The 18,780-nt window shown below is 41.8% G+C and overlaps 1 protein-coding gene across 7 annotated transcripts in view; it reads right to left on the minus strand.

The window, feature by feature from the left end:
• Nucleotides 1-1,422: 1,422 nt before the first annotated feature.
• Nucleotides 1,423-18,780, minus strand: part of MBNL3 (muscleblind like splicing regulator 3) — a 127,715-nt gene continuing 110,357 nt past the window's right edge. For 3 of the 7 annotated variants that reach the window (XM_080990411.1, XM_080990414.1, XM_080990412.1), the window contains 4 exons: nucleotides 18,147-18,182; nucleotides 14,320-14,414; nucleotides 12,278-12,351; nucleotides 1,423-11,797 (listed from right to left, as the gene is read on the minus strand). In XM_080990411.1, the coding sequence (XP_080846537.1) occupies nucleotides 12,295-12,351; nucleotides 14,320-14,414; nucleotides 18,147-18,182 (188 nt within the window). In that variant the 3' untranslated portion in view covers nucleotides 1,423-11,797; nucleotides 12,278-12,294. The remainder of the gene's footprint in view (nucleotides 11,798-12,277; nucleotides 12,352-14,319; nucleotides 14,415-18,146; nucleotides 18,183-18,780) is intronic. The other 4 variants (XM_080990413.1, XM_080990415.1, XR_013981543.1 and 1 more) reach the window with 2 other exon arrangements.

Here is an 18,780-nt window from a genome sequence, read left to right on the forward strand (position 1 = left end):
ATCCATGCAACAGGGTGAGCTTCCATTGCTCTGTCCCAGCTCCTGCCAACCTAGCAGTTCGAAAGCACGTCAGTGCAAGTAGATAAATAGGTACTGCTGCAGCGGGAAGGTAAACGGCATTTCTTTGGACTCTGATTTCCGTCACGGTGTTCCATCGCACCAGAAACGGTTTAGTCATGCTGGCCACATGACCTGGAAAGCTGTCTGTGGACAAACGCTGGCTCCCTTGGACTGAAACCAGAGATGAGTGTCACACCCCAGAGTCAAATTCAACTGGACTTAACTGTCTGGGGGTCCTACACCTTTACCTTATCCGGCACTGGAACTGAATACATGTCTTTACATCTATGGAGCACTCAACATGCATTTGGCTAAATGCAAAAAACAGCAATTGGATAGCCATTTACCAGTTGCTCCTAAGAATGGGGGAGTGACTATATTTAGCTTCCCAAAATTCAGTGCATAAGAGAAGCCACTTACACAGTGTCCTGGAAAGTTGTGGTGTTCTTTTCTGAACAAATAATAATTCTGAAATATAAATGCCTTGCATGTGTTAGTAATTCCTGTACAACAAGCCTCAAGGGGTGTACCAGCTGAAGGTTCCAAAATATTGAAGGCATTACACCCCCCCCCCATATAATAAATGTATACCATCATATGCATCATGGATTTAGAACACCAATTTGAGTTCTTAGAATCATAGAATCATAGAGCTGGAAGAGACCACAAGGGCCATCGAGTCCAACCCCCTGCCAAGCAGGAAACACCATCAGAGCACTCCTGACATATGGTTGTCAAGCCTCTGCTTAAAGACCTCCAAAGAAGGAGACTCCACCACACTCCTTGGCAGCAAATTCCACTGTCGAACAGCTCTTACTGTCAGGAAGTTCTTCCTAATGTTTAGGTGGAATCTTCTTTCTTGTAGTTTGGATCCATTGCTCCGTGTCCGCTTCTCTGGAGCAGCAGAAAACAACCTTTCTCCCTCCTCTATGTGACATCCTTTTCTATATTTGAACATGGCTATCATATCACCCCTTAACCTCCTCTTCTCCAGGCTAAACATGCCCAGCTCCCTTAGCCGTTCCTCATAAGGCATCGTTTCCAGGCCTTTGACCATTTTGGTTGCCCTCCTCTGGACACGTTCCAGTTTGTCAGTGTCCTTCTTGAACTGTGGTGCCCAGAACTGGACACAGTACTCCAGGTGAGGTCTGACCAGGGCAGAATACAGTGGCACTATTACTTCCCTTGATCTAGATGCTATACTCCTATTGATGCAGCCCAGAATTGCATTGGCTTGTTTGAACACAATTTCTCTACATCATAGAACTTTTCTGAGGTTGCAACTAATCAACCAGAGACTTAAAAAGTAAACTCCTCTATTTATTAAATGTGTTGATATGGGTTCATAAAAAAACATAAAGAGAGTTTTATAAACTTTATTAAAAGATCCAAAAAATAAAATAAAATAAACATAACAATATAGAAGTAACATAGTAAAATGAGTTGCATTATGCACATCTCTAGAAAGCACAAACAAGCACTACAGCAATATAACTGTGGCAAAAAAGGAAAAGATATTCAAAGCGTACACCCTGTTGATAGCAGCTGAAGGGGTGACTTGTTGCCTGCTTGCTACGGATATATCAGAACAATCTGAATCCGCATCACAGAGGAACCAGGAACCTAAATGCTTTGGCTGGCAGCCAGTTCTATGGGTTTCCATAAAGCTCGCTTCCATTTAAGTGTATGCAAGGCTGTCGCCAGGCATTCAAGCCAGCACCCGTTAGTTTGAATAGTGGCTATGCCTTCCCACGGAAAGCTATGGGAAGGAAAATCTAGACATGCACATACCTCAAGAGTGCCGGCAGCATGTCATTTTTAAACCCCATTATACTCTGACTACATTTCCCCTCTAAAAAAAAAAAGTCAAACCCACTTCTTTGAATATATTCCTTGCAGTATAATTTTAAAATGTCTGAATAGCTTACTTTACATAACATCCAATAATATATAAACAAATAATAGGTACATGCTCTTCTGGCTGTTACTTTTTCATTATCTGGAGTTTTGGGATCAGAACCTCACATTTCCCTTGTGTGGAAGTTTAAATCGAACTGAAATCAGGCGAAAGTCTTTGGGGTTTCCTCCTTCACAGATTTCTGCTGCTGCCAAAGGGCTGTTTTGTGTCAGAATTCAAATTTCAGTCTGAAAAATCAGGGGTTTTGTTTCTGAAAACCTGATTTGGAACACAAGAAAGCAACTCTTGAAATTTCAACTTTCTAAAAAACAGCAACAAGGCCTCAATATTTTAATCTTCTACTTCTGAGTTTTGGGATTTTAATTGGCTTCTGAATTTTGGTAGAATTTTATTTCTCTGGGTGAACAATTTTATGGCTGCAAACTTGGCACCTCTTGAGGTTTGTGAATTTAAAGGTGGTGGTGACCCCCCCACCCCTGCCATCATTTGATGAATGGCAATGTCATCCCCTCAGCTGCTAGGATACTAGAGCCATGGCAACAAAAATCGTTTGGCTTCCACCACTATCAAATAGCATCTGTGTACAGTAATAAAGATCTGGAACCTTGAAATTCTGTGTCAGGTAATTTCCCTCTGTTGTGTGTTTGGAAAAAGACCACTTGGTTGTCATTGTTTCAATTGTTGTGTTGTTGGCTGGCTGTTTGGTTTTGGGGAGGCATGTGCCTTTCTGAATGTGAAGGTCACTAGCAAAAGGTTTTGTTTGGGGTGCCTGCCATGACACCCCTGGGCTGTTCTGCCATCCCCATCCTGAAGCAGTTCAATTTTAGAAGATCCCTCCCCCCTTCAATGCAACAAATAGAGACTAAGGCTGCCCCACATTAGCTCTTTATCAATATGCTTCTTAAGGCCTTTGCATAGGGGTAGCTTTGCCTGGGACGTGTGTGAACACAGGACAATTCTTCTCCCCATGCTCCCTGAATCTTATGTAAGAGGGGAAATCAAGCTGCCCCCCCCCCCACAGTAGGCTGTCACTTCCTTGATACTGGAATTTATCAAAGATAAATGCCTCCTTTCTTATAAGACCTTGCTGAGATGCATGTTCTCTTTCCATGCATCTACGTCATGTGCAAAGCTGCCCTTAGTGCTTTGGGCCATGGGGTGCACAGTTCGACACTGTGAGCCTCCCCTCCAACATGGGTGTTTTAATCCATACTCAATGGCTTGTGGGACATCTTTGGGAGAAGAGAAGACTAAGGAGTGAACCCTACACAAATCCAGAATGGTGTCCCTAAGATGGTTGGGTGGTGCCTGGTACACCTCCTTCTGGCAACTCCTGCAGCCAAGCAGATGCCAAATGTATTGCTCTGCTTTCCTTTGGACCATATCAGTGAGGTCAAGAGGGAGGGGTCTTGCTGTCTGGGCAGACGAGAACCTTACATTGCCCAGACTTGCGCCCCGAGGTGGTCACTTAGGTGCTGCTAATACAGCAACCAACCTCCCTCCCCGAAGGTGCACTCTTCCATTGTCTCTCAAGACAGATGAGGGTCAACTAACCAACCAGGCTGCGGGGGCATGTGTATCCTGAAGTGGGGCCCCTAGCAGTGAAGACGTGGCCCTAATGCCTATAGCGCCGGGCCTCAGTTTCCACTGCGAGCCTGGCCGATGAAGCTGTGCTTCAAGGGCACCACCTACGCTGCAGTACCAGCCTGCCTGAGCATTCTGTCTGTTGATCCATAAGCACCAATCCCTGTCTACCAGGACCTATAAAATCTTTGCCTTGAGCTTGTTCCCCTCCTGAACAACTGCCTGCACCTCATGCTTCCATAGTGGGAAGACAGGCCCACCTCTTACATGGCAGAAACAAAGGCCTTGTTCACATGCCACCCTTTTAAGACATGGCTTTGTGAGCAGCATTACCCAAATTACAGGCATTTTACTCTGTTAACTAGCGTTGGGACAACTTTACCTACTTTACTCTATACGCTGCCAGCCTGACACTTGGGGTTAAGAGGGTATGCAGAAAGCCAATTGCCAATGCAGCCCAAGTGAAGACGTGGCTGTCTCTAGTACACTACCCACTTACGCAAGAGAGAAGAATTTATACCACAGAACCACCACTCGGAAATCCAGGGGGTACAAGGGAGAGGTGGAATACTCCTCACTGTGGATGCTACATCTATCAAGTTCTTCATGTGGTTGGGCATGAGCCTCAGCAAGGCAGCCCTTGGAAAAGTCACTGTGAAATCTACACTATCCAAGATTCCTAATGTAGCTTCCCCTATCAAAATCTCCCCGCTGCCAGTGGGATGATAGAAAATTAGGATTCAAATTTTTGGTAGTACAAGCAAAGCTCTCTGAGGAAGGGATGAAGGGTTTGGGCCTCAAGATAGTTGGATGAATAGCATGAGGATTGCCCAGTTATTTGCCTGAACATACTGGGTTGTATCCATTGTTCGTTCTCGTCCAAGTAGGTCCACCAATTTCAGTGGGTCGACTCAGAGTAGAACACTGTTGAAGACAATCTTTTATATGTAGGCAGGCCCACCTCCCACAATGTTGCATCGTCAGTCTCCAACTTTCCTTGCAAATGCCTGAGCGTGCCCTACTATTCCTGAATCCACAAAGATCCTCCAAGGAAAACTGCAGGTATCTTTAATACATGCCAAAGTTCTAATATAATCCATAAACAGACGCCTGTGTTGCAATATAGACAAGCTGAACAAAATAGCACAACACGATGGCCAATAACAATGGCACTAAACACTTTATAAACTAATACAAATGATCAGAAACTGCAACTAAAGTCTCTAAATCTTCACCAGTCACGGTAGAATAATTCAAAAGTTTGATATGTACATAATCTGTCACCAAATATTGCCAGAACAGAGTTTCCGGATAACCAATCTGTTCCTTCCAATGCTTCATCAACCAATCTTGATCAATTCTTCATCAGACAGACTTGTAAGAATTAATGTGAGAAGGATGCAGTTCAATTCAGCTGGTTAAGAAATTGAACGAAACAGATTGGTTTAGAGACTTTGGTTGCAATTTCTGATCATTTGTATTAGTTTATAAAGTGTTTAATGCCATTGTTATTGGCCATCATGTTGTGCTATTTTGTTAAGTTCTAATATAGCCAGGTGGGTGAGGAGATAGAATTACTTTTTTAAATATCTGGGGAGTCAGAGTGTGGAGGAGACAACAGGTCAACCTATGGCTACTGGCCATGGTGGCTACATGGCATCTCTGTTTAGAGTCTGTGTACAGCTGTGGACAATGGGCGAAGGGGGCTGTTCAACTTATGCCCTTCTGGTGGGAAGGCTGTGTAGGCTAGCTGGCCCTTTGGTCTGATTCAGCGCTTCTCATACCCAGTTTGTGCGGGTGACAAACCACTTAAAAACCTTTGCTGGTGACCTTTACTTTTAGATTAAGTGTTGTTTCCTATTTTGTGTGTATTTTTCTTATTTTCTTTCAGAGCTGCAGGTTGGAAATGAGCCGGTCTCAGTCTGCTGTATTTTAAGCTATATGGCAAACTACGAAGCTTGTACAATAGCAAAGCAACAGCACGCGTTCAGATAAGTTTTATAGCAAAAAATCTCTTCCTTTTCAAAGCCTTAGTAATCTCTTTTACAAACTTCTCCTTGTATTATTACAGACTTTTTTTTTAATATATTCAAAATAAGTTCCAAGGATTTCTTTCGTGGACTATGTACATAAGTGCAAAAAAGATGTGTCTTACACATTCGTACACCAACTGAATCAGTTTAACTGCAGCATATTGGTTTCTTCAACACTGTTATAGGGTCATTCCACAATATTTTTGTCTCCTTTTTATGTACAGGTTGTTTCCTCCCATATTGTCCCAGTCATGATTTTGATGTAAAAGGCTTTTAATGATATAGCTATGATGTTTGATTTTTGCAGTATTTTGTTTATTAAAAAAAACTTGTTTAATTATGAATTCACTAGTGTTGAAACAAACAGCAGCACCAAAAAAGGTTATACCATCAGAATCTGATCAATTACTTGCATTCAAAAAAATGCTGCCGAATGGCTGTGTAACCCCATTGGTTGCACAACTCTGAATCTGGGAATTTAATCTGGTGTTGTTGTTTTACAGAAGAATAAAAATCTTAGGCCCGGTGCAAAAACCTACGGACCTTAGCCACAGCTCAAGTCCCACTGAAAGCAACACCCTGGGGATTTGTTGCGGCTGAAATGTAGCTCTACATACAAATTTCCTTTTGATTTTTGTGAAACAACACTATACCAATTCCTGATCAAATTCTGACTTGCGTTTTCCTACATTTGTTTCAGCTCTAGAGTATGTGGAAATAGAATAAAACCCCAGGAATTCTATGATAGTCTTTGTATCATCCAGGAGAAAAATACTGTGGAATAACCCGAACTCACACAACAATTTCTACAAGCTATAAAACCTGACTCTAAATCCATGTGTTGTAAACTTTTTGACTGAAAAAGTGACATAAAAGACACAAATCCAGCGTTCACATGGGACTTTGGGATTTTAAAAATATTCAGTCATATCTTTCTCCGACAGTATCGAACTGTACCTTAAACGAACCCATACTGTTACACATTCCTTTTTTTAATTTACATGTGAAAATTTCACAAATAATGTATACAAAGGTAGCCATGTTGTAGTTTTGTTGCCATAGCAACAACAACTTAATATAATTAGTTAACAATGAATCTATCATTGTAGGAGTTACATACAAAGTTACTCTTTTTGTCTGTTTGTTCTTAAACTGTAAACTATACAAACTAGTTATGGACTGTATTTATTTCTCTATATTTTGACATGCGGTTCAGTGTTGTTTTTAGAAGATAACTAAATGAGTTGAATACATGATTTAAAAATCTTAAACATTCTCAAACTCTCCTTCAAAAATCAAATTCATTAGTTACTAAAGATATATAAAGATACACACACACACACACACACACACACACACACTCTGTGTGTGTGTGTGTGTGTGTATGTGTGTGTGTGTGTGTGTGTGTGTGTGTATACATATATGTGATAATGAAAACAAAATCCTTAAAAACTAACAATAAAAGTAATGGAAAATAATGCAACATGAATAACCTGTTGTAACCTAGTAACAATGTTTTCTTAAAACTCTATTTACAATTATTTCAAGCTAACAACTAATAAGTTTTTTTCTTTAAAAAAGTTATTACAGTCTTTAACATACAATATATTCTAAGGCCTTAATCAGGCACATGGTAAGAATCAGATCATTAGCATCATACATCCTTTCAGGAGGAACAGGAAATTAGATTTTCCTCATAAAGTTGCACTCCCCCCCCCCCTTTTATGGATGTGAAATGTATTAGGGATTTAAAAAAGAAAAGGATAGCTCCAATTTTTTAAACCGTTCTGGGTACTAAAGTGTCCTAGAGATAACTGCTGTATTAAGTAATAGGCAAAGTTGAGAATGAAATAGGAGGAGGTCAGCATAATCTCCTTTCCAGATCTGATGGACCTACAACATTCAATATTTGCCGTTCGGTTTTTGTAGCTAGCTAGCTGGGCCATACTAGAACACAAAGGCTGCCATCCTGAACTCGCTCGCAGTGGTGGCTACACTGCACTCAAGCAGTGACCCCTCTGAGGCCCGATTCTCACTTAGGGTTTCTTTTTGCCAGGCACACACTGGCTCCCACACCTTTCCCCTCCTGTGCTCAACAATATATTCACAGATATAATGGCCTGAGGCTGCAATCCTAGGCACGTTTTCCTCAGGACATGCCCTGCTGAACAAAAAGGGGACTGACTTTCCCAGCAAATGTGCACAGGATTGAGCCAAGCACCAGGTGGTCCAGGTAGTTGGCTTCCTGATGGATCTGTAAGCTGCCTGGATAAAAAAACCCCCAACATCAGTCTTGCAGCTTGCAGATCTGTTGTTGAGCAAGCTGAAAGATGGGCAGTAGGCTAGTTGCACGTGGCCAACAGCCCCCCTGCCCCCCCCCACTGGTTTCAAAACTGAGTTTCAAAATATTTGGTGACATGGTACAAGGAAAAAGGAAGAGAATAAAACTAACCCCACCGTATGCGTTCAAACTAGCCCTTCATATCCGGCCTGTGCACTTGCACTTTCTCAGACAAGATGCCTTGTGCAAGGACACATGTGTGGAAGTGACTGGGAGATCTGATAATGAGGCAAGAGGAGTCCACATTGGCAAGCATGAGATTCTGTGGCTTTGCAAGGGGTGGAGCAGGTCAGCCAGTCACAGCAGTCCACAAATGAACTCTCAAAGTGCAACACGCAGTACATGGCAGATTAAAGAATATTTGGGAGTGTTCAGAAGTGGAGGATGTGGGCTGGTTGAGGGAAAGGTGGGCAGGGAGGGGGGGAATATATGTAGATACAAAAAATGACACCATTAAAAATGAAAAACCCAACCCAAACCCCTAACAAGTTCATATTAAAAATGAATAAAAATATGATTATGAAAAACCATGTTCCAATCCTCAAGAACACTGTATTTAAAAAACAAAATAAATGGAAATCATTTCAAGAATCCCATTGTACTTTAAATCCCTCTTTCATTGTTTTTGTGGATGTATCTAGTAAGTTTTAAGCTTTTCTTTAAAAACACCTTTTCATGAAACAACTAACCTCCCCCCCTCAAAAATGATCTATCAGCTTTTTCATTTTCCCTCTGCAATGACCCGTTTTACTCAAGTTTCAGCATTTCTTGCATATTGTTTGCATAAGGCTGAGAGGAAATGGGCACATAGACACTGAAAGCAAGAGAGAGAGTTTGCACGCAGGCGTGCGAGATGAACTTGGGATAAATTTAAAAAAGAACATATAGGTTTGTCGAACATGGGAAGCTTAGAGAAAGTTGCTGAAATTATACTGATTCAAACATTACACACATCTCTGTACTCAAATAAAATATGAGATTTCTTGTGTTTGTTATTTCACTTAGAGTCACCAAGTAGTTCAGTGACTATAGTATAAAGAATGCACCTATCTAGGATTTTATAGTCTGTCGACTGTGTTTTCTTTCTTTCTTGAATAAAAAAGTCATTGCACAACAAGCCTTAAATAGTGCTACCCTTACAATAGCATTTTTTAATTAAAAAAACCCCTCCCAACCTCCCTGTTAAATTTGGTGACATTCTCAGTGCTTTAAAAGCCTTGCTTGTCTTCCCTCACTCCACAAAGTTTTTCTCTTACAACAAACACGAACTCTATTTTTGTAAAAAAAAATATATAAAAAATAAAATAAAATAAATGTTGTGGCACCTAAAATAAAACAGTCTACCCTGAAGACGTATCACTGCACCTCTGTATTAGAAAGAGTGCCTGCGTGTCCATGTGTGCAGGTGTTAAGTTTACCTGTGGTGTGTTCAGGGGTGCAAGGATTGAAGCATTGAGTGTGGTTCTGGTGCCTTGTGCCTGGGGAGTGATGCCTGGTTTGCTGTGGTAGCCAGCAGGGAGGCTTCTCCTCCTCTCCTCTCCTCTGGCTCCCAAGTTTTGCAAAAAATACAAGCAAGGTGTTGTGCCCCTTGTGTGTTAGATTTTCAGTGCTTTAAAACTGTGTGACATGAATGCTGTAGAAACATTTTAGGCTTACATTCTGTGCACATCTATGCAAGATGCTTTTAAAAAATATATCATTCAAAGAAAGCAGGAGTGGGTAACATCGAAGGGGCAAGTTTACATAAAAATCCATTTAGAGCACTGAAAACAAACACTGAACATCCTTCCAAATTCTAACGCTAACACAATCATATATATATCTATAGAAGTGTGTTTATACATAGGTGTCCTTTCTGACTAGAAGAGATCAGGTATGTTCTCTGTTGAGGCACTGCCACAGGTTGTGCAAAACCCATCATTATTTTTTTTAAATATACAAATATTTTCAAATCCAGGAAGTACTGAAATCCACTTTTTTCTACTATGTTACAGAGCTGGGAAACAAAGTCAGCAATGAACAACAGCTTGGCCAGTTATATGTATGGCTCTTTTTTTTTTTTTAGGCAACTCTGGACTAAAATTTTCCAGGAATATGCAAAAGAATTTTGTATGAGATAAATGTGTAATTTTTTCACCTCCCCCTGATAGGGCCTAGACCTTTTAAGACCATGGAAAGTAGCACCAAAATGACCCTTTGCATTTGTTTGCAATTGTTCACAACACAATTGTTCACAACACAACACATTTTTTTGCAGGTATCAGATTTCATGGGATTTAAACTTTGATGAGGAAGCTCAGTTCATGGATGGCAATGCAACAAACCAGGCATTTAATTCTTCTTTAGTTTTTGCCACTAGGGCCAAATTTGAACACATAAGATAATACATTGGCTTCCTGAACATCTACTGTCTCCTTCTAAACACTGTATTCACAGTCAGTATCACACAGATTAGAATCTGAACTCAGCTCCTTAACCGGCATTGCAAGGATGTCAAAACATGGTTCTAAGCACACACCCAAAACAGTGACGTCTTTGGAAGAAACATCTGGATGAATTTAAACCAAACTATTTGGTCTGTCTCCTACTTTATTCTCTTTCCAGAAATCACTATAAGGCTGCTCCCTCAAGAGCAATCCCTGCTCCCATCTGCACAAAGATACAACCTAATGGAGGAGTGAGGCTGCAGTTTGGTACTACTTTCCTGGGCTAAGCATGGGATGTGGAGATGGGCTGCTTACATTTGAATGGAAAATTTATGTGTGTGTTTTTCTGTTCTAGATCACAATGGGATCTGCATATTAGCAGAATACTTTCATCTCAATGGCAAGAAAACCTCATTTTCCATAAACTGGTCATACTTCTTGATGTCACTTAAAAAAACCCCGTGTTGGTAAACTTTCAAGATATGTTGTGCACCAATTGGAGCTTAAAGTGGCACTTAAAGGCAGAAATCTCTTTTGCCAGGTGCTTTTCTGCCATCTTGGCCTTGCGGGCTTGACCCTGTTTTGATCCATTTCACTTTACATTCCCCCTTCCTGAACTGACAGCAAATCCCTTCACAACTTTTGCAAGTATTGTTTATTTTTATTAATTTATTAGAGACTCCATTTTGGAGGGAGAGTCTATTTTTCAGATGGAGGTTTCTAAATAACTAGTCCGATACGAATCTATATCTGAACATTCTTGTCTCTTGCTTTTTTAAAAGCACACCATTCCTGTTTCCCAGTATAACATTCTTAGCTTGTCATTCTTTTTTTTTAAAAAAAAAAGGAAAGAAAAAAGAGGAGAAACCCATAACGACCACAGTATATGAAAATGTAAGACATTATGATAATGAAAAACCCCGGTGTTGAGTATACTTGATAATGATGTACATCTTTTCTTCTTTTGTCTCTCCAAACAAATCAATAATAGACTAGGATGTAAACAAAACAGTAAGATAACACTTTGAAAACAGACAAACATTTATCCATCGAAAATAGAATAATAAACCAGTAAGTCCACTGTGCAGGAGGACACTTTCTCTTGATGGTAGTCAGGAAAAAAATATTCTTTTTTAAAAGTGTGTTAAAGTAAGATGTTATAAAAGTCTATTGTTATAGTTCTCTACTTACTTCTATGCCTTGTATAACAGAGTGCTGTTTTGTTAATTGTTTCTCTATAGTGCTTAAAAAAAAGTTTGACATTCCCATGGACCAGTTTTTGGTTAACATGTAGGCTGCAGTAGGCTTACTGTAGATGCTGTAGAGGAGGAAAGGATGGGCATATATACACAGAGAGCCCAGAGGCAGCTTCCCACCAAAGACAGGAAAGTCCAGTAACTCCATGATTTCAGGTTAATGATTCTCACATAGTCTGCTGGAATGAGAGAAAGCAAACAAGTGATAAAAGAGAGACTCGAAAAGAACACAAGAGCCCTGCTGGATCAGACCAAGAGGAAGGGCCACAGCTCAGTGGCAGAACATCTATTTTGCATCTAGAAGGTGCCCTGCTCAATACCTGGTATCTCCAGGTAGGATTAGGGTTGTCCCTTCATGAGAAATGCCAGTCAGTGTAAACAGTACTGAGCTAGATGGACCATTGGTGTGATTTAATGTTTGATGCTTAATTGTGTTTTTATATCTGTTGCAAGCCACCCAGAGTGTCTGGGGAAACCCAGTCACATGGGTGGCATAGAAATAAAAATAAAAGAATAAAACTGAAATGGGTCTCAGTCCAAGGAAGGCTGAGCCATGGGGTTCTTCCGAACGTGCAGATCTGGTTCTCAGTCTGCAGGAATGACTCTGGTGTGAGATCCCAGTGTGCCATGGCTGAAGGGAGAACTTCAGATGAACTTACTTTTCCGTTGTTTGCTTCTACATTTGTGACACAAACATGCTGCTGTTTAGTTCATCTACTGATAACTGGGATATCTGCAATGAAAATGGAAAAGAAGATTTCCTGTTAAAATATTTCCTTGATACTCACCCTGTCTGTTCACCACTCAGTCATTTTAAAGGAAAAAGTACAATTGGTTTGGAGAGTTGATAAACACGACCCCTAATCCCTGATAATGTCTAGGGTGACTCAGTGGATAAAATGATGGATAAATTATTTTCTTCTCTGGCAGCTATAAAAAAGGTGCCAATGTCTATATATCCACTCAATCACTTAACTTTGAGAGGCCATGGCCGTGGACTTGCTGAATATTGCTTTTATGACATGGGTATATGTCTGCAGTTAGAGAGTTGAACAACCCACAGTATTGGGTTCGAAACTGAAAAGGTTGCTTGTTTTTTTTAATGTTGCATATCCATAGGAATGCTCTCCATATACCAGAATAAGAAAAGAGTAAAATAACATCTTTTAAGCATTAGTATGCTTAAAATTGTCCCTCCACTACTGTAAGATGGGTGCTTGTGTCAATTTGTGGCTAGAGGCTCAGTATGGTTATTGGCACTCCAAATCCCAAATGTGACATTTGCAATGCTTTGAGTATACAACCAGTGTTATTATTGCCATGCATGCAAGGACTGCATCTGCACTAAACTTTTCCCTAGCTCTTTAAAAAAAAATGAATTTATGCAAAGCATTCTGGATTTCTGAAGCAGCATCTGGAACGTTTACGGTTTTGAGAACAATTCTTTCTCCATTTCCTTATAAGGCAAAAAGATGGTTGCACCTAAATGCCCCAAAGTTTTATCAGATTATATATATTAGAAGAAGAAAGATGGAACTTCCTGCTGACACAATATATATTAATGGTTGGGATGGGTGAGTGGAAGAAGCAACCATCTTTTCCCATTCAAAACCATTATTTATTATTATTTTTAAAAACTAATAGTTCTTTTTTATTTCTGCTTTCTATCTGGGCAGAAACACTTCAGAGAAGAGAACCTTGATGTGATGCTTCTGTTTCAGAACACAAAGCAGAAGAGACATGAATGAATCTATCAAAGATTAAAAATAAACAAACCCCACATTGTAGCTCAATGCAATTTCCCAGCACAGCTCAGATGATCAGGCAGGGAATGCTTCTCTTCTTCAAGTGCTTCTCCCTGTCAGACTTGACCTTTAATGTGACAGGGTCCTTCTCACCCACTCCACCAATCTCCTACTTCTAGAACCACACCTACATCACCCATTCACCCAAGAACTTCATATTCCATGGGATGGTGACCCCTTAGAAGGGGGAGGGGAATGTAAATACTTCTAATGGCATGTTTGCTACAGAGATGCCACTGACAACACTCCTCACAAGATGAATGCTCTATGTGGGCATTTTTGTAGAACTGCTTGTTTAATTCCATTCATTTAGCAAGAATTATATACTGCTTAATAAAATAATATCTCTAAGCGGTTTACCTAAAATGGTAAAAAAAAAAAAAGTATTTTAATTTTTTAAAAAATGAAACCAGACTTTAAAAACAGTTGGCATCTCTCTGTGTTGGGAGACAATGGAGGAGTGCATCTTTGGGGGTGAGGTCAAGCTATTGGGACGGTTGCATAACATTATCAAAATATAGACACAACCATCAGATTTAAAAAGAAACAACTTTGCATAATAAAATGCCTGAGCAACCAAAAAAAATACCTTATCATGGGGGTGCTACTCATGTTAAAAGTCTCTACATTTGCACCTGTGGTCATGTGAAAAAGAGCACCCCACCCCTCACAAACACTCCCCCCCCGGAGACCTTTAAAGAGACAGCTGTTAACTGTTGTGACTCCACATGAATGGCCTCGGCAGGTGGGTGCTGGGCAAACAGTTAACAAGGATGATGATGCCATGCCCCACTCCTAACCCCCTTAACTGCGAAAAAGGCACTCTGCCCCATGTGAGTGTGGCTCCTGCACAATATCTGAACATTGCAAAACAAAGCTATTTGAAAGGGCCAAACCTGATTGGCTGTAGCAGTTGCAGCGAAAGGAACGCTGGTGGCAGGTGATGTTGCTGCAGAAACAGTGGTGGGCGTAGCACCGTGCATCATGGGAACTTTTTTCAGTAGGAAGCCATGGAAGCGACATAACAGGAGGGCGGAGCATTTTGTGTAACCACGGTGACGTGTGGCGGGGCGGGGAGGATGCGTGCCGGGGGTCACAGTGACAAGCCATGGTGACGTCATGGGAGGAGACATCAGGGGAGGGCGGGACCCAGCATGCAACCACAGTGCAAAGCAAATATGGCAACAGGGAAAAGGGGGAGGGGAGGTTGAAAAATAAAAACAAAAAAGAGAAAAAAAGAGGGAGGGGAAAAGCCAATTACAATTGTAATTAAGGAAAAAACCAAAATATTCTCAACACTTAGTAAACATTTATAAGCAGAACAATGATGTATAAGACTCTGGGTGGGGGTGGCAAGTTTCCAAAGATGGGTGGAAGGAGAGCAGACTGCCAAACAGGAACCCCCCCCCCCGATATTGGAGGCTGTGGCTGGTGAAGGGGCACCCAAAATGAGCCACACCAGGCTGCTCTTGTGGGTGCCATGATAGCCCTCCCCTGCTTTGAAGGGTTGCTGTCCCCCACCCCCATTTTTGTGAATCTGAAAAGTTACAAAGCTCGCTTCTGAGCAAGTGCTTGTACAAGATGCTACCACTCAGGCACATGTTGTAGTAGCCATCCCTCTGCATGTCATGGCTGCCAGGTGCAATAAGCATCCTCCCCTTTCCTTTGATGCCAACTGGGCACAGCTGCTAGTTCTGTGACAAGGATCTCATGGGTGCTATTTCACCCTGTTTTGCCTGCCTGAGTCCTTCAAAAGGAGTGGAGGAAGGGTGAAGGGAGAACTGTTTCTGTGACATTATTAACACCTCCTGAAAAGCAGAAATAACATGGGAGCTAGAAAGAAGCAACATTGGGGGGTGGGGCTGTGACCCACTTTAAGGACCTTAAATAGACCACAGGGCTCTGGGATTTTGGAGAATGCAGACTTTGGAAAAGGAGTACGATTAGTCAAGTGGTGAGGAGTTTGTTCTGGGCTGTGGACACAACACATACGTAAAGCACCTTTGAAACACATTCTCTGCTCCCTCCCAGGAAGAATCCTGGAAACTGTAGTTTACCCTTTAACAAACTACAACCCCCAGGACTTTTGGAGGACTGAGAATGTGCTTTAAATGTATGGTGGGTACACGGCTTCAGTCAGACACAGGAAAAGAAGCATCCTGATAAAATCCCCTGCAGGGTTTATACGCTTGAAATTGCAAGGATAAGGCCCTCAGATCTGGTCTCTCTTGCAGAGTCATGTTTGCTTTTTTGCAGGTGGTGAGGCTGGGGAGAACACAGCATGCTCGGGCTGGCTTTCAAATAAAGAGGGTTCAGTGTAGGCATTATTATTTTTTAACCTGCCCTGCCCTGAGGACATAGGGCAGGTACTTCAAATTTAAAGCAAGTTGTGTGTAGGATAAAATAGGACCTTGACCTAAAACATTGCAAGCTCTAAACTCCCTTGCTCATTTCTCATGGAGGACCTGAACACGAGTCTGGAATGTATCACTTTAAGCTGAAGAAGGAATGGCGTCACATGGCTCCTCCAAGTCCCTGCCCTGTATACATGAAGGAACGTCTCCACCCCCTTCGTCCAGCCCAGAAACTAAGGGTCCAACTCCGAGGGCCTTGTGGTAATTCTCTCACTGCAAGAAGTGAAGTTAAAGGGAACCAGGCAGAGGGGCTTCTTTGCAGTGGCATCCTCCCTGTGCAGCAGCCTCCCATCAGGTGTCAAAAAGATAAACAACTATACAACTTTCCAAAGACATCTGAAGGCAGCCCTGTAATGGGAAGTTTTTAATGTTTGATGTGCTTTTATTATGCTGGAAGCAAGGCAGAGTGGCTGGGGCAACCCAGTCAGATGGGTGGGGTACAAATAGTGAAACTGTTGTTATTAAGAAAAGTAGTGTGTCAGGGCACAGGCTAGAAACTGCTTGCAGAGGTGTTCCTTCTCTATATGAATGAAGGTGCCTATATGAATCAAGGTGCCTTATAGGGAGAGTCAGACCATTAGTCTATTCAGCTCAGCATTGTCTGTGCTGACTGGGTCTGACCAGGAATATACCCAGCCCTACACAAAGATGCCAGGGATGGAACCTGGGACCTTCTACATGCAAAACAGGTGTTCTATCACTGAGCTCTATAGATGAAAGAACAAGAGCTGTAACTCCATGGGAGAGCCCTTGCCTTGCACGTAGAAGGTCTCAGGTTCCATTTCCATGTGGGGCTGAGATAGAATCCCTTCCTGAAATCTCAGAAAGCTGCTGCCAGTCAGTGTAGACAATATCGAGCTAGATGGACTAATGGTGTGACTCAGGGCAAGGTTGGTTCCTATGGCTTGTACCCAACTAAGTTTTACTCGGGAGTAGAACCACTGAAATGAATGGACCCAAATTAGCCATGACTGGTAATTTCAATGGCTCTACTCCGAACAGGGCACACATTGAATACAACCCTATGCTCCTGTGTATGTGAGGAGGAGCGTTTAATCACACGAATCCCCACCCATTCACCGACAGTCTTCTTATGCAATTCATTACTTATTTTAAACATTCCTATCCTACCTTAATAGCTAAACACTTCCTCAGCAAGAGATGTACAAAATGTCAGCTAAAGCAAGGGGTGTGTGAGTGGAAAGCTAAATGCAACATTTTGAGTCCCATAAAATGCCATTCCATAAAGCAACAACATTAAAAGAAAAAAGCAGCATCAGATTTACTAATCACGGAATGCTGGTTGCAAGATCAATAATCTACTTTTTAAAGGCCATATCAGCACATCCTCCTGTCCTCTCACCTGGCTCCTTTCTCCCCTTCCTATGATAGTCAAGAAGAGTTTTAAAAGTTGCATGCGTTTAAAAGAAATATTTGCAAGCCGATAACAGGCTCCCCTTTCACCCCAGGAAACGTGGCACTGATGTGTCATTTGACCCAAAAGACAACGCAGAGGAGGAGGTGGAGGAGGAAGAGGTTAAACTATTGCCTTTGTCACAGAACCAGCATGGATGCTAAGAATTGACCCTATTCAAGTTGGCTTATTAAAAGGGGCTTTGTCAAATGGTCTAGTTGATTGATTAGGCTTTCAATTGTTCAATCCTATTCAGGTTGGTTCATTTAAAGCGTTTTGCCAAACAGTCTCCCATTTCAGATTTTTAGGTTGAAAATGGGGCTTTCAGGGAAATAGAAATATTTTCTGAATAACTTCCTAGCTAGGAGAATATCCCCATTTATTGTCTACTGCCACTGTTTCCCCTACCTGCTACCATTTGGCAGGATCCTCCCAACAATCTACTTCTTCCCAGCCAACCATGGATCACACAAGAAACAGGATGGTGCCAATCAGGAATCACCAGGTGAACCAGACAACATCATGCTGCCATGCCGCCAATCGAATTTGGCTAAGCGATGATGTCACTGAGGGTGGATTCAGCCAATTGGGAGAGACAGCAAGAGGGCAACATAAAAGGATAGGCTGGCATTTTTGTGGGCACTGCCAAACAGGAAAAGGGAGGTGTTTTTTGACACTGGTTTTGACTCTGCCCTACTTATTAGTCATTGAATTTGCCACACTGCATGGACGTGAAAAGGGATATGACCATTTCAGCTATTAAGACAACAACAGATCATGACACATGGCATGGCATCACACCATGCTTCCCGCTCCCCCCCCCCCCAGCGACACAGTGGATCACAATGGCCTCATTCAGCTTAGCAAAAGTTTAAGTTTGTGGAGAAAGACCTACCAACGCTTGCTGTGGGAGTCATGCACAGCACAGACCCTGCGTACCCATGCAGTGAAGCGTGGAGAGATGAACAAAAGGGACATTTCATTAGTGAAGCAGTTAACGTGTTAACATACAAAAACTCTTTCTAAAAGAAAAAGGAGATTATCCTCCATTGCTGCTACTGCTGCATCTACCGCCAACACAAATGTAAAATTAAAGATTCACCGTGACTGAACCAGATCTTATAGTTCAGCCTTTACAAGATCAAGGCAAATGTGAACAATCCTTGGATTCTTGACAGCCAGCTGTGCTTGGATGAGTTTCAAACTCGCACACCCAGAGCTCCTCTCCAGGCCTTCTTGTTGGTGCTGCCACTGGGACTGCCCAATTGGCAGTTACCAATGACATGGCCTTTTCAGTTGTGGTTTCCTGGTAGCGCAATGCCCTCCCTGGTAAGGTGCGCCAGTCTCTCTCAGTAATGACTTCCAGGAGGAATTTGAAAGTGTCCTTCTTACCCACTTGGTGGCTGAAATATACTGTTCCTGGCAACCCTGAGATCACTGCATGAGATAAGGTTTTTAGTTGTAACGGTTTTTAGGATGGTTTTAATTGAAACTGTTTTTAAACTCTAGCTGTTTTTAGAATGTTTTAA

This window comes from Podarcis pityusensis (assembly GCF_964106645.2).
Source record: "Podarcis pityusensis genome assembly, chromosome: Z".
NCBI lineage: Eukaryota > Metazoa > Chordata > Lepidosauria > Squamata > Lacertidae > Podarcis > Podarcis pityusensis.